At 29.9% G+C, this 22,134-nt stretch overlaps 2 protein-coding genes across 2 annotated transcripts; one reads left to right on the top strand and one right to left on the bottom strand.

The window, feature by feature from the left end:
* Positions 1–5,614: 5,614 nt before the first annotated feature.
* LOC107936557 (ribosomal RNA small subunit methyltransferase, mitochondrial) lies at positions 5,615–7,549 on the top strand. Its single transcript, XM_016869307.2, has 2 exons — positions 5,615–6,159; positions 6,768–7,549. The coding sequence occupies exons 1-2, from the start codon at positions 5,743–5,745 to the stop codon at positions 7,530–7,532; spliced, it is 1,182 nt and encodes a 393-aa protein (XP_016724796.2). The 5' UTR covers positions 5,615–5,742; the 3' UTR covers positions 7,533–7,549.
* A 2,102-nt stretch (positions 7,550–9,651) lies between these two features.
* Positions 9,652–16,490, bottom strand: LOC107936555 (3-epi-6-deoxocathasterone 23-monooxygenase CYP90C1). The gene is made up of 9 exons (XM_016869306.2): positions 16,063–16,490; positions 13,669–13,993; positions 13,438–13,587; positions 12,984–13,271; positions 11,812–11,901; positions 11,631–11,709; positions 11,018–11,124; positions 10,818–10,945; positions 9,652–10,090 (listed from the first exon to the last, which is right to left on the bottom strand). Exons 1-9 carry the CDS (start codon positions 16,341–16,343, stop codon positions 9,994–9,996), a joined length of 1,545 nt encoding a protein of 514 aa, XP_016724795.1. The 5' UTR covers positions 16,344–16,490; the 3' UTR covers positions 9,652–9,993.
* Between the last annotated feature and the right edge of the window lie 5,644 nt (positions 16,491–22,134).

The following is a 22,134-nucleotide window of genomic DNA, read 5'->3' as shown; positions in this document are numbered from 1 at the left end:
AATCTTTATATTTTAATTTGACGTGAATGAAAAACGATATTTAATGTGCTGGGAGTATACTTTTTGAAGGTTAACCATTTTACTAATGAGGATTATCTCGTAAGCTGAGATACATGCAAACTTAATATTTTACAAGTTCAATCTATTGTGATTGGGAGAAATTATTTTATCGATACTTCTCACTACATCATCTATGGCCCTTTTCTAATTAGTTAATAACATTTCAGCAATTTTTTACCTAATTTTTAATTCTTAAACCTCAAATTCTGAGTTTAAGATTCAGGGTAAAAATTTTACTAAAATTACGTACCAATAATATGAAAAAAACTACTTAAGATGATAAAACATCAATAGAAAGACTAATAAGGAGTACAGAACTATGCGATAGAACCCCTTAAAGGTTTTCAGACCCCACGAAAAGGAACCCTAAATGTACCTTCTTCTCAAATTAGACCCTCATCTCTCTCCTACTCTTTGCCTTTCGAATGAACCGTCGCAAATTACTGTTTATATCAACAAAAGTCAAACCTAGGATTGATTACGTGGATCATCTTTATGAACTATCTTTATGAAACTGCAAAGCCAAGTTCAAAGCCCTCAAATCCAGTCGGGGTATCAACCCCACATCGGATTCCACTTAATTATTTATGAGATCGTCCACTGCCATTATTGCTTATGTATGTCGTCACCTATTCATCAATATAACGTTATTATATTGCCATTTTTAAAAGGAAAGCAAATAAAATTAAGGAAAAATTTTAGTTTTGGTCCTTTTAGTATACTCAAATTTGAGAAATCTGCATCAATTAAAGGTGATAGTTAATTGAAATAGTTGATGAAATCATAAATGTAAAGGGATCAAATTATACTAAATTAAAGTATCAAAACTAAGAACCCCATATGATGGCCTGATAGTTAAGGGTAATCGCTATTCCAAGTATAGCCTAGATTCCAGTCATGCTAATCTCATTTGCTATTCGAACTTTACCCTATTATTGTAATTCGTTAAAAAAAATCAAAACTAAAAAAAATTTCCAAATTTTAGTACAATAGAAAAACCAAAAATTATAATTTAACCCCTAATTTAATGAAAAGCAAAAGTTTCATTTTAAAGTTTTTTTTTTAATGAAAAGTTTCATTTTAAAGTTGTTCATTTAAGTTGCAGCTTTTTATGGTTTATAAAGACCATTTTTTCTTCATTCCTTTTAATACAAAGTAAAAAGTTTGGCTTTCAATGTTACCCTACATGCACCTAACACATCTTTAATCTCCACTTTACATTAATTTCGAGTCGAGTTAATTTGGATATTTTTAATTTAGATTCTAAAATTTTTGGGTTAATTTTAAATTTGAATAATTTCAAGTTCAAATTATTATACATTCAAGTCATTTCAAGTATAAGTTGTTTTAAATTCGGATCAATCAAGGTTCTTAAATTGGGTAATTTCGAGTCCAAGCCATTTTGTGTTTAAGTTATTCTATATTCCAGTTGTTTTTGGTTCAAGCCATTTGAGTTATTAAGTAAAGTCACTTCGATTTGGATATATTTGAGTTATAGCCGATCTAGGTTAATACTATTTCAAGTTACTTCCTCGATACATTTCAATTCGAACTCATTTAGGTTATTTGGGTTAACTTGATTTTTGATCATTTTGTGATTAAACTCGAGATTTAATTTTTTTATTAATCAAATAAGTTTGTTTAGGTTTGAGTCAAACTTGAACTAGAATTAATAGTTGTATTAATTTTTTTCTCGAACAATATCATTATATGTTCTAATTATATCTGTTTTTTTTCATACAATGTCTAAAACTACCAATAGCCCCTCATCAACCCATAAATAAAAGGATAGTGCACTTCAGTCCACTCGAATCTACGTCCTTCTGCATATCAATAATGTTCATGTTAATCGAGTTTAAAATAACCCGTAAGTTTAATGATGATTTGAATATAAAAAAAATCTAAAACCGTTGAAGGTTAATAATTTGCTATGATGCACAAACTTTTTAAGGAAAAAAGAGTTAATTAATGATTATTACAGCGACAAAAAAAAATATGAACCGTTAAAAATGGAGAGACGTTAGTGTAAAAGAAAAAAAAAAGCGCCAATGTCAAAGGTGGTTCCACGTGTCTAATGTATGTGGGCCTCGATTTTGATTGGTTAGAAGTGTGCTGTTTACACGTGAATATCAGTAAGTTCGTGGGGCCCAGTTTTCTTCATTAATTCTTTTAAGTGTCGGTGGACGTGCCGCGCGTGACTCTTTTTATTTTTGCCCTTCTTTTTTTCGTATTTCAAGGTCCTTAATAGTTAAGTTGCATATTGTGCATTTTATTTTTAAAAATAGATAAATTAGTTCTTAAATATTAAATCAAAAAGTAAATTAGTTATTTATGTTAAAATTTTTTATCTATTTTTATTGTTAAAAATTAACGTGACTGACGAAATAATTAAATAGTTACACATGATATACCACGTGTATCTTATGTTGACATATAGAAACTAATTTTAAATAGTAAAAATCAATGAAATTTTTAATAGAATGACTAATTTTTTCTTAAATCTAGTATATAGAGATTAATTTGCCCATATTCTTAGTAAGGGAGCAAGGTGCAATTTAATTTCTAATACAATGACATCCATGGTATTTTTTCCACTTTTATATATATAGCTATAAACCAAGGTGTAAATGAATGAAATAACACACCCGTAACTACTCAAGCTCAAAATTAAAAAACTTGATTTTGATTCAGTAACTATCAAACTAAGCTTAAGTAGCTTCAGTTATTGGTCAAGTTGAATTTGGTCTTAATAATACTCGGCTTGGATGATTCACAAGATTATTAAGTTATTTCCTTTATTATGGTATTAACCTTAAGCTTAATTATTGTCATAGCTCGAGTTCAAGCTTAAGTATGAAAGTTGACAAACAATCTTTGAGCTCAAACTCGAATAGCTAGATTATATATCGAACCGAACTCAAACTTAAAATAGATGCTTAATTGAGCTTGAGCTGAGCATCAAACTTTGAATTTCAAGTTGAGCTTGAACTTAAAAATAGATACTCAATTGAGTTTGAACTGAACATCAAACTTTAAATTTTAAAGTGAACTCGAACTCGAACTTAAAAATAAATATTCGATTTAACTCAAGTTTAATATCTAACATTAAATTTCAAGTTCACACCTTTGTAAACATGGAAAATTACCAATATATATATATATAATTAAAAAGAATTAGCGGAGCAGCGTTAAAAGCCGTTAGATTTCCATGCTTGGAACTGTCTCACTAACGTCGGTGGGCTCTATTCCGTTATAATGAATTGTCGGTTTTGCCCCTACCGATTCTCGGCTTGGAATATTCGTACGAGGTATACAATAGGATTGTCTGCGGTGAAATAAGGACCAATTGAACAGGTAAAGTTATCTATTGGAATAATTCCACAATAACCCCTCAAGTTATAGTCTAGATTCTAAATTGATCTATACTTCATAACATTCTAATTGAATCTTCAAAGTATCAGTAGTGTATCAACCAGGTCCTTTCGTCGACCTAATCATTAGCTTGGATGTTAAATGTTAGCACATATCTAATGTGAAGCATATTTAAAACATGTAGATCAAATTGTAAATACATGTATATTTTATGTATGTATATTTTTTTGCCAATACTTGCTTGTAGCAAGACTAGAGCTTCCGTCTAGTACCTAGATGACACACATTCAAACTTACCATCTCCCTCCCTTCATCTCGATATTGTAATGATAAAAAAATACAATGTTCATTTTATTTAAATCGATAATCCATGTGGTTTATGTATTAGATAAACACATGTTTACAATTTGACTTGTGTGCTTTAAATATGTTTCACGTTAGATTCAAGTAGACATTTAAGCTTAATTGATACTATATTAATATTTTGAATACTCAATTAAAACATTATAATATTTAGGACCAATTTAGATTTTTTTGAAGGAGGGACCAAATTAAAATTAATAGTATAGTTTGAAGATGTTTGGTAAAATTAACCCTACTAGTTTACTTGAAGGAATGGGGTATATGCGGGATGGCGTAACATATTTGCCACCACGTGCTTTAGATTTGGTATCTTTTGACTTTTTGCTGAACTTTGACCTTTTTTTGCTTTAAAAAATAAAATTTGCCCTTTTTATTTATTTACTTTTAGGTAAACTACACATTTAGTTTATACTTTAGTCACTTAATTTTAAAAAGTTACAAAATAGTCACTGAACTATTCAGAAGTTTTCATTTAAGTCACTGGGCTATTAAAATTGTTGTTATATGGCATTCTTTATTCGTATTACCTACACTAATCAAAACCTTTCATTCTTCTTCTCTTCTACAATTTCATTTTTCTATGAAACAATTTTGGACATCACAAATTATGAACCAAAATCCGAATAGTTTTCTCCAATCTCTGACTGTTAGATTAACTTATGTTCTTTTACTTGTCGATGGATATTGATCCATTGTATTAATAATTGAATCGCCACTTGAAGCTCGTTAGCCAAAGTTTTAAAAAAAAATTAATAATTCAGTGACTTGAATAAAAACTTTCGAATAGTTCAATGATTTAAATGAAAACTTTCAAATAGTTCAGTGATAATTTTTTAGCTTTTTGAAGTTGAATGACTAAAATGTAAACTTATTAATAGTTTAGTGATCTCGAGTGTAATTTACCCTTTACTTTCTAGGTTTGAGAGTATATATGATTAGGAATCCTATTCGAATTACAAATTAAAATATTTGCACATATTCAATTTATTTTTAAGTATTTGGATAAGCAGATGAGAATAGTAATCTTTGGGTATCTCTGAATTTGCATTGCTTGTTCAGATAATAAACTTAGATACCCAATTTTGCATCGGGATTATAGATTTTGGTTCGAATATTCGGCGTATGTAGAATGTGATAAATATTAAAATTATACATGAACTTTGGTCCAATGAGCAATGTTATACATGGATTTTGATTTTGTACGAGTATACATATGAAATTTGAATTGCAGTTTATATGTGTAAATGAAACTTCGATTTTGGTTAAGTTATACACATTTGAATAAATGAATACATACATTTGTTATCAGTTCGAATTAATATAATTGTTTGTGTATGCAACATATCAATGTAAAATTGATAGGTTTATTATTAGGTTTCGGGTGGATCTAATTTTTCAATTAATCGAGTTGAGGTCAAGTTTAGAAAAAACCTGATCCAGATATAATTATCAAAATACCCATTATATATAATATTAATTTAAATATATATGATAATAAAATTTATATTAATATTATACTTAAAAAATTAATAGTATAATTAAAAAAAATCATCTTGATAAAAATATAAAAAATTTAAAATTTTGACATGTTTATATAGTTTTCGGGTTAATTGGATAAATTAATATTTGATTTCGAGTCAAATTGAGATCGAATAATGTTGGGGTTTATCAGGTTAGGGTCGGGACGAGCAAAAAAACCGCTCTGCCTCGCCCAATTGTCATCTCTAGCTCGGACTTTCTTTGAGCTAGGCCCAAAGAGAAACAAAGTTAGGATTTGGATTGAAAGCCCATTGAAATCCCTCATTGTGTCCTTTGTTCGCGGTCTATTCAAAAACTGTGTTTTTGGCTTTTGGCGCTGGTTTCATTTGAGCTTCAGAATCACACACAGCTGTGGTAAATTCTCATTTCTTGCATTAAAGATACTTCAATCACACAGTCTAAAATCCAATGCTTTTCAAGCAGAAATCAGTTCGAACCCACTTTTCTGGGTTAATTTTCTTCCAAAATTATCAACGAAATCTCTGGGTAAAACCCAGTCATCGTTATGGCAAATACAATGAAGAAGACGATGATGATAAAGACCCAAAGCTTCGAAACACGAAAGAGAACCAGTTAGACCATTTTTATTTGTATAAGAGCAAAGGCCAACATTTGCTTACTAATACACGGATTCTCGACGCTATTGTTCGAAGATCGAACATAAAGCCTACTGATACCGTCTTGGAAATCGGACCTGGGACCGGAAATCTTACTGTCAAGCTACTGGAAGCTGCCGAAAAGGTTGTCGCCGTTGAAGTTGATAAGAGGATGGTGGATGTTCTTCATAAACGCGTTGCTGAGAATGGGTTGCAAGAGAGACTCAATGTAAGTTTTGAGAAAAGAAAAAAAAAAGTTAAAGTGTTTGATGAAATGCCTAAGAGAAAGTTTCAAGTTTTAAATTTTTTTTAGGAAGTAGTCTTAAGCTTTGTTAGGTGCTTATTTTGCTTTTACTAATTGCACCAAATGTCCCAAATTATTGGCTAGATTTGAAAGGTCTCTAAAATTTTCTGGATATGTCGTGGAACATGACAAGTGTATGTAATTATCGCAAGGAACAACATGAACTGCTTGAATTTGACTTTGGCGTGATAGATATTAATTTTGAAATGACATGAAACATGACACTTATGTAACTATCGTATGATGTGCATGTACCGCTTGAATCCGACCTGTTAGTGACCTGATAGTGGTAAGATGCTATTAATAATTTAGATACGATGTAGAACATGACAAATGTATCTAACTACCATAAGAACCTCATGAACTGCTTGCTTGAATTTGACGTGTTAGGTGTTAATTTGGATATGATGCGTACCATGACATATATGTTACTATAGTGTATAGTGCATGAACGGCTTGAATCTAATGTGTTAATGGTCAGATGTTATTAGTAATTGTTTTTATTACATGTAAAAAAAAAACTTTGTTTACAGGTTATATGCAAAGATGCAATGAAGGTTGAGTTCCCTCAGTTCGATCTTGTTGTGGCCAACATTCCTTATGGAATATCTTCCCCTCTCATAGCTAAATTGGTTTATGGAAGGAACCCTTTTAGGAGTGCAACATTGCTTCTTCAAAAGGAGTTTGCACGCCGGTTACTTGCTGAGCCCGGGGACGCAGACTTCAACCGATTGGCCGTGAATGTGAACTTGGTAGCCGATGTAGAATTCGTCATGGATGTAAGCAAAAGGGAGTTCCTTCCTTGCCCGAAAGTCGATTCCTCTGTTGTAATAATCCGACCGAAACCTGAACTCCCTGATGTTAATCTTAACGAGTGGAGAGCTTTCACAAGGACTTGTTTTGGCAAAAAGAACAAGACCCTTGGCGCTACCTTTAAGCAGAAGAAGAAGGTGATGCAGCTACTGAAATTGGCTAAAACAACGAGCTTGAATAAAGAAAATCCTCCGACGGGGAATAACTACGAATGTGATGAGTATTACGATGGCAAATACGAAGATGGAGATACCGATGGTGAAGAATGTTTTGCATCCTCTACCTCTGATCTTGAAATGAACTTGTTTAAGGAGAAAATTGTTGGGATTTTGAGAAAAGGTGGGTTTGAAGATAAAAGGCCTTCAAAGGTGAGTAATGAGGACTTATTACATTTACTCTCTTTGTTTAATCAAGCTGGAATATATTTTCATGATCATGTTAAACCAAATGATTTAGGTAATGCAAATGCTGCTTATCTTTCATAGCAGCTTCATCATTCTTATATTCTTTGTCTTGTCATTGTTTCTCTCTCTTTAGTGTTCCACTAGCTTTAGTGACTTTTGCATGTCTGCTAGAGAAATACACCCACAAACTAGAAATTGCACCAAATTGTTGTATAGGAAGAAAAAAGTATTGGGTTGGAAAGTTTGTTCTAGGGGAGTGTAAAAGTCGGGTTAAACTGACTAAATCGATTGAACTAGCCGGTTTCAGTTTTGTCAGGTTAGTTTATTCGGTTGCAGTTTTAGGTTGGTTGTAAAGGTCGGGTAAAATGGTTTAGTCAGTTCGGTTTTCAAAACCGAGTTATCTGAATTATTCGATTTTAAAATATTTAAACCCAACCCATATTCAAATATATTGCTCAAGCCTAAACCCAAAATAAATTTAATATATCCAAATATATCATTTAAACCCAATACCAAAAAAACATGATAATGTAGGTTAATTCGGTTAACTGACTAACTGTTTCGGTTTATTCTGCTTTATTCATATAATCGATTTCGGTTTCTATTTCTAAAAAATTGAAGTTAATAAAGTTGATTTCCAAATTTTTTGAACCAAATCGATCGAACTATCCGATTATTCACCCTTAGTTTGTTCAATGGCTGCTTAAATAATTATGAGTTTTTAAAACACGAATTCTGATGATTTAGGTTAATTTAATATTGCTGTTGCGGTTGAAAAATATCTAACAATTAATTTACTTGTTTTAGAAAGCACTTTGTAAAAGTGTTTTAGATGATAAAATCTCTTTAAAATCTTTCACTACAAAAAAAAATAATTAATATGTTTAATAATTATAGTTTTATATTAATACTAAAACTTCAAAATTTGAAAAATATAAGGACTAAAAATGATCAAATAAGTTAAAATGGACTAAATCTATAATTTTACTCAAAATACATAACTAATAGCAAAATTTAATTGAACGAATTTAGCTAAAAATGTTCATGGCCCAAGTAACTTGCCCCACCCAACCAACTTTGGCCAAAGGCTCACATTTTTCAATTTTGGTTGAACCTGTTTTAATATTTATAAATGATAAAAAATATAAATATAAAAATAATATTAATATTAATATTAGTATTAATGCGTTTTTATATTTGAAATTAAATAAAATATCTTTTGTTATTTTTTTAAATAATGAAATAGACATTTTAGGCTTGGTCTTTTACTCGGGTTAGTCTATGATAACCTATTTAACCGAATGAATTAGGACTGGAATTTTAAAATTAAAAAATAACATAGATAAAAATTGGTAAATTAGTAAAGTATAGAGACTAAAATTAATCAAATTAAAATATAAAGACTAAATCACTAAAGACTTGTGCAAAAATTGACTAAATTAGTATTGAAAAAGATTGCACAAATTGGATTCAAATGCATGTGAAAATTCATCAGAATTCTTGTTTTAAAAACATAGGGATTTAAATAATCAAACGTAAGAATATAAACTAAATCTATAACTGTACATATAGAATATGACTAGTAATCGAATATAACTGCAACTGTTTAGGTAATGACTAAAAGTTTACAATTTAAAAATAAAAGGACTAAAAAATAATGAAATTAAAATATAGGGGTCAAAATCCAAATTTTTTGTAAAATACAACAACTAATAGCAAAATTTAATTTTTCTAATGAATTCAAGTTTAACCAACAAACACAATGGTAAAACATTATAACAAGAAGTTGACAACAAGATGCCTTGCCCCCTTGCCCCAAATGGTAAAATTGCTTTGAAATCCCTTCAAAAAATTTTAAAATTATAAAATAATGTAATGGTAAAATTGTTAACTCTGCAAGATTTTAAATTTTCAGTTTAACCTTATTGAAAATACTTAAATAATATGTTAATACAATGATAAAATTATACTTTGACCTCTTGAAAAATATAATTTAATTTCGACTCCCTTAATCAATTAACTACTTGATTTATTTCCTTTGTGTTTTTCATTCGCTATTTATCTAGAAGGCAAAATACGGTGTGATCAAAAACACGTCTGGAACCGTATTCTAAACCTACCTTAGAGACAAAAACATTATTGAAAGAGGACAATACCACAAATGTTACTCTCATAAAAACCAGAAGACAAATATGATCCATTCAAGCAATTTGGGGGGGGGGGTACATGATCCCCACTTTGCATTCAATATTGAAGGACCAAAAAAAGTGGGTCCCTCAAAAAGGACCTACAGTGCAATTAGAAAAAAGGGATGGTGACATAAGAACTAACACCATAATGCACAAAGAGTCCTATCCCACCACCTTTCTAAAAGATCATTGCTTAGATATGTAGTTGTACAAATTCCCATTCCCAATAGCTCCTTTTTGGTGTGGGGATAAAACTTCCAAAGTTTGTGTTTGGTCATATCTATCCAATTGAGACTATACATATATATAAGAGATATTCATGTATATGGTGTTTTCATGGGGATGGGCCAAAACTATTGGTAGTTGCATAAAGGGGTGACCTTGATTGGTAGCTTCTTCTTCATCTTAACTGTTGGAAAGTAGATAATTTCATCCTCTTGTGCAACCCATCTGCATATATATAAAAGAAGTTAAAAAGAAGGGGCTGTTTTAGTTCTGATAGATTGTAAGAGATGGTTGTTGAAGGAGGCCGGCTCTTTTGAGATAAGCTAGCGAAGTGTTGATTTAATGGGTCGATATTATTTCCATTGCAGGGGGTTGTCTCCTAATTCTATTGAAAGTTTGAGTGGCTAAAGAAATGTTGGGTTCATAGAGTAGGATCAACTAGTCGAGACGCCTAATAAGGATGAGTCGTGCACTTTTCACATGGTTGCTCACATGGAAATATCATATTTGCACTTGATGAGATTGAAATCCATGTCCTATTATTGGATGAGTAGTAACATTCCTACCCAACAATACCTTATACGTTATAGGTTATACGTTATAGGTTATGAGTTCAAATCTTACCCAAAGTATATATGGGATTTCATTAGTGGGTAACCATCGAACACGCATTGTCCATCTTGTCAAGCACCCCAACGAAATGTTCCCGATCTTTGAAGCCACCTCTTCAAGCACTCAGACTCCCAGTAAAATTAAGAGACAAAACCTTTTGTTGAGAATAATACTAATCCATTTAGTGATCAACTAACTCTTGATAAACAACACTTAACAAACTTCTCTTCACGGAATCGACCTCCCATCAACATTAATAAATCTGGGTACATTGATGGCTTCCAATGGCACCTATCTAGCAGGGACAAAGGTGATTAGTGACTAAATATAAAAAAATTACCTGTAAGTGGTGACAAGATGGTGAAGGAAAATTGAAATTTCAAGCCTTGATAGTTCTAAACCAGGGCAAAGCCTTTGGCCACCTCCAAATGGTGTAAAACTATTGTTATTAGCAGCAGCTCCAATTTTCTGCAAAAAATAAATTAAATATAGAAAATTAAAGATGGAATTAAATAGCTAGAACTAATTTTTAAAGCTAACCTCCCATCTCCATGGTTCAAAAAGATATGGGTTTTCATAATTTTCCTCATCCATATGAACTGAAATAAAAGAGGTCAACACACACCATCCCTTTGGTATTAAATAACCTGCAAAAAAAAAAACCTTCAAATAATTTCTTTTAATATTTATGCAAATTCAAGTAGGAATAATAAAACCCGAACCGCTCGATAAATTTCAAAACGAGCGGATTTTTTTTGAAAAGTGGATATAAAGTGGGGCCAAATAGTAATTACTTACCCAACCCCGTCTTACCCCACCATAAGAAATTATCATTTTATTATTGTATGTATAACTATTAAAAGGGTAAATTTATAATAACTCTGAAAAGTGATCCGGTGACTCTCTCATTCGTAAAAATTAGAAATAACTAGCTAAAATTAAATTAAAGTGAAACAGAGCAGAGTAAGATAAGATAGGCGCATCCAATATCTATAAAAGTGATAATGATTTTTGAGATTATACATCTATAGTCTCATAGTGAAGTTGAACGTGCCGTCTGTAAAATAATGACAAATTTGACAACTTTTTCCCTACTCGTTCTTCTCCATTACCATTCTTACTTCAAAGAAATACAACAAATAAAACTACATACCTTTAATATCTATATCCTTGAGTGCTTTCCTCCAAACTCCATTGATGATATTTGCCATTCTAAGAGTTTCACTTATAACCTACCAAATAGAAATATACATAACGAATTCATTCATACACATATATATATATATATATATATGTCTGCAAAAGGAAAGGTTAAGAGAATATTTGAGACTCACATTTTGAGTGAAAGGCAAAGACAAGTAGTCAGTCCAACTATAATCTTCACCACATTCCTTCTTTTGCTTTTTTAATTCCATGTTCTCCTCCTTCACAAAATCAACATTAAAAAATGCCAAACCCAATGCTATTTGATCACTTTTCCTTTATTGTTTGAGTAAAAAGGGCATTATTTTTTTTTTCATTTTAATACTTAACTTCGAATAAATGTATCACGAAAACCCTGTATGAGTTGAATTGTAATTTGTTCTCCCTACTTAAAAATTTTAAAAAATTAATCATTTTACGTTAGATTAAAGAGTAAACTAGTCTAATAAAAAAACTCCGTCTATTTCTACTATTAAAAATTAGTCTTTGTACGTCAGGATGAAATACATGTGGCATGCCATATATCACTGTGTGATTACTCTATCAGCCACGTTAGTTTTTTACAATACAAATAGATGAAATTTTTAAAAGAAATGATCAATTTACTCTTTGCACTAATGTACAAGAGGTTGGCAGGCCCTGACTCCTCCTAGGATAATAAAAAAAATTCATTTAGACCCCTTTATAATTTATAGAATTTTGAATTAGCAATGATAAATTACACTTTGACCCCCAAAATGATAAAAAAATTTGATTTAATCCTTTAAAAATTATAAAGATATAGACTATTAAAATGGTGAAATTATATTTTTATTGTCGTAAAAATATACAGTTCCCCCCAAATTTTGGCTTCACCCCTGAAACAAAATACAATCTAACTCCTAATATAAGAGTTTTTATAATACTATTACCCTAAACTTAACAACTAGATCCATTTTAATTCCGAAACTTGTATTTCATCAAAATTTGATGACATGGTACGTAGAGTGCCATATCATCAAACTTCTACATATGTGACATCATTAAAATGGACCTAATTACAAATTTAAGGGCCTAAAAATAATATTAACCCAAAAAAAGTTGAAGAGTACTCTCTCTCGCACACTACAAAGTATGGTCTATTTTTTATGACAGAACATGGGTCCCTCCACACGTACAATGTGTCCTACACGTGCATGTACTCCTATCTATTATCTAACGAAAAAAATAGTTAAAAAGTCAAACAGTTAAGCTTTTGAAAATGATCCTAGCCGTTGGATGAAAAGAAAAAAAGGTCATAATGTTTTTTTTTTATGATACGTACCATCAACTGCTGTAGAGCAACAGGGCAGTCACTGAGGAATTTGACAGCTAAGGTCATCGCCATTGGAACAGTATCTTCACCAGGGATCATCATCTCTATAATGTTCCCACTGATGAAATCCAACGGCAGGGATTGCTTGATCTGATCACTTGATGGTTCTTCACTACTGTCACGTAACAGCACGTCAACTGCATCCTTGGCCATACTCTTTTCGTCTGTTTCTTCCTCCATAGCTAATTTCCTATCTTCCACTATCTTTTTCACCACTTTCAGTAACCTTTCTTTCGCCTAAAGGAAGGTATTTTCGTTAATATATTATTTCGTATTCGAGTTTAATGTTAAATTTGATATTCAGACAAATGATAAATTTAATATTAAAATTAAATTGAAGTACCAAATCGTATATTAAACCTTAACAAAACGAAAGCTAAATGCTACACATATATACTCTCACCTTGAGAGATTTATACAGTCTAGTCCCTGGAAATTTGATAGGTAAGCAAATCAACCCTTTGATGAATTCCTGAAATTCTCTCTTCAAAAACTCCAAATCTTCACCCGGACCGACACTCATCAACACTTTCACCAAGACCTCGAATGTTATCTGAGATAGATTTCCATCAACCACAGTCACATTCATACATACATACATACATACTGAAAAGATTTGTGATTCGAATGCTACCTTTTTGGTTTCTTCTTGAACAAGTAACACCTGCATGTGTTGCCAAGAACCCAGTGTTGACACCACTGAGCTTTTGATGTGAGCTGTGATACGGGTTTTAAACTGTGGAGATCTTAAGAAACCTGCAATCAGTGCATGGAGTCGTTTTTGAAGATTTCCATTCATTTGAAGGATGGAGTGTTCACCAAGTAACTCAGTAATGGATTTAGGGTAAGCAGGGATGAAGGTGTTGCCATGGTTCTGCAACACCACCTTGTTTACGTCGGGATCTGTGGAAACAATGATGGGTGTTCCCAATAAATGTGTTTTGAATACCTTCCCATGCCTGCAAAAAAAAAAAAAGGGTTTGTTTTGATTTGGCTTTTATAGCTTCATTGATTGAAAAACACAGGGTCTAAAAGTGGAAATAAAATGGTGGGTGGAAAGGTGAAAAAGAAAGGGTTAATATACCATTCTTTTTTTGTTTACTTCAATACCCGAAATTGAAAACTAGGTTTATCTTGGTCGTTGAACTTAGGTTCCATAAAAATTTAATTCGTGCCATCAAATTTTTACATTAGTCAAGTTTAAGGTGAGTACTAAAGTGACCAAAAAAATATAAATACCAAAATTGACCTAATTGTTACGTTTAAGGACTAAAAGTTATATTAAACCCAAAAAGCAATAAGCAATGGAGAACTTTTAATCTAGGTTCATTTTGATGCATGTATTTTTTTTCTACTTTGGTACCTAAACTTGACAATTGGTCCATTTTGGTCCTTAAACTTGAATTCTGTCAAAATTTTTATTATTTGTCATCAAATTTTTACATTTGTCAAGTTCAATAACCAAAATAGACCTAATTATTAAGTTCAAGTACTAAAGTGGATAAAAAGAATATAAGTACTAAAGTGGACCTAATTATCAGATTTAGGGACTAAAACTTATATTAACCCAAAAAACAATGAAGAATAGGAGCCAGGGATCAATGCCTGCAACCGGTATGGCAATTGCCCATATAGTTCGTACTTACAAGCTTTAATGGCTTTTGTCTTAATTCAATATTACTTTTTAAATATATTTACAAAAAAACCCTCCAACTTTTTAGACCATGTCACCTTCCTTTTTGAAGCCATGGGAAGTAATTGCAGCAGGTATCTGTCATTGCTCATTAATGGAGAATTTCTTTTTGGGACATATATCATTTAATGTAAAACAAAATATATTGTGTTGGCTAAGATGTTTCATTTCTTTAGGTTAAAAAATGTAATAAAAAAAACATTATTAATATTTTTTTTTGTCAAAATTTACTAATTTAAGATGTAAAATAAAATATAGAGATTAACTCTCAAATTTTATAAATGTATAGGGACTAATAATATATTTTATTTTTTTTTAATAAGTAATATTTAGGGGCCTAGTCATTGAACCAATGTTTTCAAATATATTTATACCTTTTAATGAGTAATACTTTTTTTAAATCACAATTATTTATTTTTTATACAATGGGGTCCCTATATATTTGATATTATCTTAAATTATTTCAAAAAATTTAAATAATCTAGAAGAAGATATCAAAGAAAGGGTAGAATTTTCCTTTCCTTGGACTATGTAAAAATATAGAAACCTACTCATACAATAATGTCAAAAAATTAATAAAATAATAAAATAAAATAAATTGTTTATACCCCACAAGTTTATGTTTTTTAGTTTGGAGTTGCATGATTTGATAGTTTTTCCAAAATATTCATCGGAGTATATTAATTAATTTTTCGGTTCATTAAGAGAGTAAATGATGAGCACAAGTTTTAAAGCTGTTCTATACTCAAAATAAAAATTAAACTCTCGACCACTGGTTAAGGTAGAAGAGAATTTTACTAACCACAAGCTTTAAAGCTGCTCTATACCCAGAGTGAAAATTAAACCCTGAACATTGATTATCTAACTCACATGATTAAAGAAAAATCATTAAAAAAGCAAATGCTGGGCACAAACTTTAAAATTATTTTATACTTCGGGTGAAAATTAAACTCTCGAGAAATTTACTATCTCACTTAACTCTCGTGAATAAAGTATAATTTCTAATAATTGTTATAGCCATGCATGTCATTTTAATTTGCAAAATTTTGCTACAATATTATAAGTAGGTTTCTAATCATCAATGAATATGTAAATATAAATATAATTTATACAAATGTCCAAAATAAGTAAAAAATAAAATAAAATTCAGATATAACACTTATTTAATATTAAATTTAAACATTTTAAAAGAAATATATATATAATTTAATTTTCAGTTTTTAAAAAAATTAAAAATGAAATTCGATAAAAATAAATAAAATTTCGAATTTAAATATTATAAATAGAGATTAGAAAAGGAAGAAAAAAAAAAGGTGAAGGAAAAAAAAGGCTTACAAAAGCTTGCGTTTGTCCATGAAACTGACAGGTTGAGAACTATAACCAGAAGCAATGAAATGAAGGGTTTCACCAATGAAAGGCCAACCCAAGTTTCCTTTTGGCACTACGCCGCCGCCGCCACTGCCACCACTCTTGTTGATTCCTATATCTTCTTTTCTCATCATCTTCTTCATTTTGTACCAAAACCAAACAACACCCATCAAGCTAATGATGATGATCAACAACCCCATATCCTCTTTTGATTCAAAACCTTCTCTCTTAGCTATGTATAAAGCCATGTGAAACGATATATATATACATGATGATGATGATGATGATGAAGAAGAAGAAGAAGGAGGAGTAGGAGTAGGAGGTGTTTGAGAGAGAGAGAGAGAGAGAGAGAGTATACTTTGGCAAGTCAATATAATATAAGGGGATGAAAACAAAAATTGAAAAAAAAGTGTTCTTGTACTTGTAAAAGGGGGGAATGAACAAGGGTGGCTAAAAGAAGGGTGAAATTCTTGGGAAATCCTTGTATTTTAGGGACTATATCAAATTAATCCTTCTATATTAAAGAAATAAAATAAGAGTTAATATTTACTTTTAATATAATCAATATTTTTAAAATTTTCATGGGTTTGTAAATGAAACTTTTTGTTTAAAATTAAATAGTAATTAAAAAAAACTAATTTCATACAATTCTTACAATACAGGGATCTCTCGAGTAATTTAACCTCGATGGGGATTGAGAGATTTGGAAGATCTAGAGGGGGTTGCACTTGCACCCCTCATATCATTAAATGAGTTGGCCATATTGGGTGGCACCAAAATTGCTCCACGCTTGTTCATTGTCTTCTCTTCGTTTTGTATATACATAGACCCATGCTTTTGCTCACATAATTAGATGGGAAATAGGTTTAATTTTAAGTTCAATCCTTCTATTTTATAAAAGTTGATAAATTAATTTTTGTATAAAAGTCAAATTTAATTGCTTTTCTTTTTTCTAATTTTTTAGTAAAAAGATTTAATAGCGTTGTCGATTAGATTAATTACTCAATTTTAATCAAATTTTGGTAAGTTTTTTATTTTATAACATAAAAGGATGAAATTGTGAAATTGTGGTTTCATTGCTAAATTTGAATGAACTTTCCTTTTTTTTTGTTTTTAAGTAATACAGTTAACCTTTTAATTATTGCAAAAATCCATAATTGGATACACAAATGTTATTTCCTTTTTTTAAGGAATTTTCTTTTATAATCATTAAATTCATAGCTATCTTCTTCTCAAAATGGAGCCATATGGACCATGAAAAGTGAACTTTTCCATGGTTGACACTTGTTACCGACGTGTTCAAAAGTTGAAAGAAAATAAATTTTAAATAAAAGCCCATTGGGCCTATAGTAGGTGCTCTGTCCCGACGGTTTAATTATGGTTTTAGTCTCTCTATTATGTTGAAATTTAAGATTTAATACTTGTACTTTAGTTTGATATAATTCCTCTATACGGAGTTTGGTTCGGCTTGGTTGCGTTTTATTATTTTCCGAACTTTTTGTGACAATTCGATTCTTGATTCTTTCATAATAGTTTTGGGTTTTAGGTTTTCGGATTTTATTTTAATAAAATGACTTTTGTATATTAATAGGTAAAATTAAAAATAATCGATAACTCTTAAATAGTATTTTTTGAATTTAATTTATACAGTATTTTAAAGTTATTTTTCATTATTTTAAATATAAAAATATTTTTTATATCGTAAAAAATTAAAATTAATTACCAATTAAATAAAAATAGGATTTAAATTTTTTTGTTTTTCTCTCTCTTTGAAAAGAATAAATTCCGAACATACCAAAAGTATATTAACTTATGTAATATTTTAACCCATTGCAAAAGATCAATCCTAATTTTTTGGCATAGTGAAGGGACTAAAATCGGAATTAAACCCAAACTGGACTTGTCTTCATCATTCTTCAATATTCTCACCACCCACCCACTGGTTCTCTCTCTCCCTCTTGTTTTTCATGCAACCTTTTATAAACTATAATGAGAATATATAAATATATACACACACACACACTATCTTTTTAGGGGTAACAATTTAGAGTTTTACGACACCCAACAACGAAAGTTGAACTGTGTTTTGTCTTTGGTTTTGTCAATGGATGGCTGCCATTTTGCCATGGTTATGAAATTATGAAAACCTTTAATTAAAAGTCAAAATAATAAAGCAAAAAAAGGTGGTCCGTTGTGATGCATGTGAACCATGTGGGGATGGGTGGGGAGGGGGGTCGCAACTGCAATGGAGGTTGGCTATGAGGGGAGAACGTGCGGTGATGTGGTTACATTCACTTAATTAATCACTACATATATTTGGTGATTGGTCTCATGGTTAAGAAATATTCAGTCGTAAAGGGACGAATTTAAATATTCCTCTAATAGAAGACGGAATTTAATTATATCTTTTTTATAAATCAAAATATAAGTTTATTATGTATTAATATATAATTTTATATTTTTTGAATAGACTAAAAATAATTATTTTTTTTAAATTTTTAGGGGGTTAAATGCAATTTTACTATTATTAATTTATAATTTCTTTATTAATAAGAGGACTGAATTAATTTTTTTATATTTTGGGGAGTTAAAGTGTAATTTCACTATAAATTAATTTATAATTTTTTTTTATTTATAAGAGGACTGAATTGAAGATTCTTCATTTTGGCTCTCTAAAATTCGCATTTGCTTAGACTCAAGCTTAAAGAAAGTAACTGGTAAGGCTTTTATTTGGATAGCTAGGAAGACGAAGCATGAAGTTTATCTTTGGGGATCAAAATTGAATTATAGAACTTTAAAGAAATCAAAGTACAAATTTATCTTTATATATGCATGTTATTTTAGAATTTTAAAGGGATTAAATTAAAAAAATTCATATTTAGGGACCTAAAGTGTATCTTTCATTAAACTAATTTATAAATTTAAAAAATTTCAGTGGGACTAAAATAATAATTTGCCATTGGGGGGCCTTGCCTACCCTTATTGGCGCCATCCCTTTAGACAAAATGTGTGCCGTATATATCTCTATCGTGTTTGAATATAGTGGAATCATTCAATACCCTTTTATTTAAAATTTCTCTTTTAACGTCTGTTTTGCCGTTTATATTTTGGGTTTGTCGCTACTCTTTTTAATAATATAATCTTTAAAATTTAAACATACATTCTCTTATCGGGAATATAATTTGTCTTACTATTGCACATTGGTACTATAATTTAGATCTTAAATTAGTTTTTTTCATTGAATTCTCAAAATATTATTATCGTATTAATATTTTTTTTTGTTTATTTAACTATTAGTTCAAGTGTTAAATTCCAAACTCATGTTTGAGATGAAGTATATTTAAAACATGTGGATCAAATTATAAATACGAGTGTTTACATTATTGAGAATTTGGTAATTAATACAATGATACAAGCACTTATATAATTCGATTATAAGCGGTTATATACGAGATAAAGTAGCATTTAGTCCATGTTAGTAAAAAAATTTGGTAAAGTTTCTCAACCTGGTCCTTGAACTTAAATTCTGTTAATGTATAATGACGTGATACTTTGAGATTGTGTTATATCATTGCGCCTTAACAAAATCCAAATTAAAGAATCAAATTGAGAAAATTTGTCAAACACCGAGACTAACATGGACCAGAAAAAACTCAAGGACTAAAATGAAAAAAATATCGAATTCAAGAGCCAAATAATAATATAAATTGTAATGTCAACATCAATTTTTATGATGATTTTGTGCTATGGCAGACGAGGTAGATAATGTCATGTCATCTTTCAAGATAAAAACAAGAGCTACCATAGCACTAGCCATGGTAAAGATAGGGCCTATGAATATCCTTTTCTACTTTCTAGTACCATACATTAGCCCTTGATATCCCGGGACCAATTCAGGAATATTCTATCAAGAGTCGAGATATAATTAAAAATTTTGGGGAGACAGAGATAAAATTTGATATTAAAATGGTTTAAATTGCAATTATATTTTTTAAGGGAGACCAAAAATGCAAATTTTTATTTAATTAAGTGATTAAAATGGACTCAATTGAAGTTTTATATTTTGTGAGGGGCTAAAAGTGAAATAAGGCCATTTGCTGTTGATATGAATGCAATTAAGGAACAAAAGGGAAAGAGAAGGAAAATCCGCAGCCATGATTTGCTTGTTATTCCCTTCTTGTTATTGACATATTAAAAAAAATGTTTAATTTCGGTTTTAGTCCCTCTACTGAGCTTAAATTTTGGTTTTCATCCTTTTATTTTAATTTGCCATAGTTTGATTTCTTTACTTTTATAATGTTATTAGTAGGTCTAAATTAATAACAACTTTAATTATTGCTATGCAAATGATTGCATAAATTTAAGAAAAAAACGCTAAGTGTTCGATTAACATGGTTGGTTGGATTTTTCGAGACCCTAACCATGGTTGTTAAAATCAAATTAGATTGTTTGTTGAACCAATTGAACCAGGAACAGGTGATCCAACCCGTTCTATAAAATTAGAGGAGAGGTCAATCGATGCAAAATTAATTGAATCAGATAAAAAGCTGTTTGAAGCGAATTTAAGTTAATTTTTGAATATTTAATTTTGTTGTTATAATTTATAAAATAAATGCTTATGTTTATATTATTATTTATTTATGTTTTTCCTTATTTATTTTCTAACTTTTTTCTAATATTTTAAAATTTTTTTATTTTTAATGATTGAATCGGGAATTGATAGTTTGACTAATTCGATTATTAGTTCGATTCTTACAACATTAACCCAAACTATGTGATTGAACAATAGTATAATAAAAAACTCACTTAATCACCTTAATTATAGCAATTAACAATATAACAAAAATAGAGAATTAAAATATACTAAATTAAAAGTATAAAGATTAAATATTAAATTTCAATATAGTAAAGGGATTAAAACTAAAATTAGCCCAAAAAAGGAAATACAAAGAAAAGCTCCAAATAACAGAGTTCAGAGAGTATTTTTCTTTTTTCCATTGGTTGGACCAACCTAAGCATAATAATTTAGTACAAAATGAAAAGCTTGCAAAGTCTATTAATCCTATAAAAGAAAATGACATTTGATGATTTGGGTTTGGATTATTTAAATTAAAATTTTAGAATTTCTGGGTTAGATCATTACGGGTTTTGATAATTTAAAGTTATTTATTTGCGTCATTTTGGGTTTGTTTTGTTTGAGTTTTGATTCAATATTCTTATAATATTTTATTTGGGTATGTTTGAGTTTAGATCGATTTAAATTTGGATTATTAACCTTTTTATGATCAAATCGTATTGATTCGAGTTTGAATTTTGAATAAAATTTTCGAAGTCGAATTAACATGTTTTGCAAAAGTTGTTGCATAAATGGTGTTTTCAAATTAACAAATATAATGAATTTGTATTGCAGTTTGCCAATTATTTCTCAATAGGACAATGTGAACTCTCAACATGTGATATTCCTAGAGCAAAATTTCTCTTTCAGTTTCTATATATTTGGCTCGAATTTGAACTCGTAAATTTTGATCAAAATCTAAAAATTTGATTTGATTAATTCGAAAATATATTAATTTGAACTTGAAACTACTCGAATTCGAAATAAATTGAACTATAAGTGATCAACTTTGAAAAGATTCGAACATGTGATGACCAAACTTGAAAACTAAGTCCCAAATTCAAATGATTCGAACTCAAAACAATTTGAATTTGAAATGCCACGAACTCAAATTTAAAATCAAAATCAATTAAACTTGCCAATTTTGTTGACATGCTTTGAACGGAAGGGTCGCAACACGATGTTTTAATCTCATCAAAATTGAAGTCTCGAAGATACTATTGACCCATATGGGTTAAATTGATCTCATGAATTAAAACTTGAATAGGATCTATGAATTGCATATGTTAAAACCAATGTTTTTAGATTTTAGCCGGCAGTTGAATTGGTTGGACCACAAATTATACATTACATTATAAATAGATCAATTATAGGAATCTGATTGAATTAGTCCATTTATCATTAAATAGATCAATTTAGTCATT

The sequence above is a fragment of the Gossypium hirsutum genome, chromosome A02 (genome assembly GCF_007990345.1).
Source record: "Gossypium hirsutum isolate 1008001.06 chromosome A02, Gossypium_hirsutum_v2.1, whole genome shotgun sequence".
NCBI lineage: Eukaryota > Viridiplantae > Streptophyta > Magnoliopsida > Malvales > Malvaceae > Gossypium > Gossypium hirsutum.
Note: the sequence above shows the minus strand (reverse complement) of the source record. Positions and strands in the feature narration are given on the sequence as shown.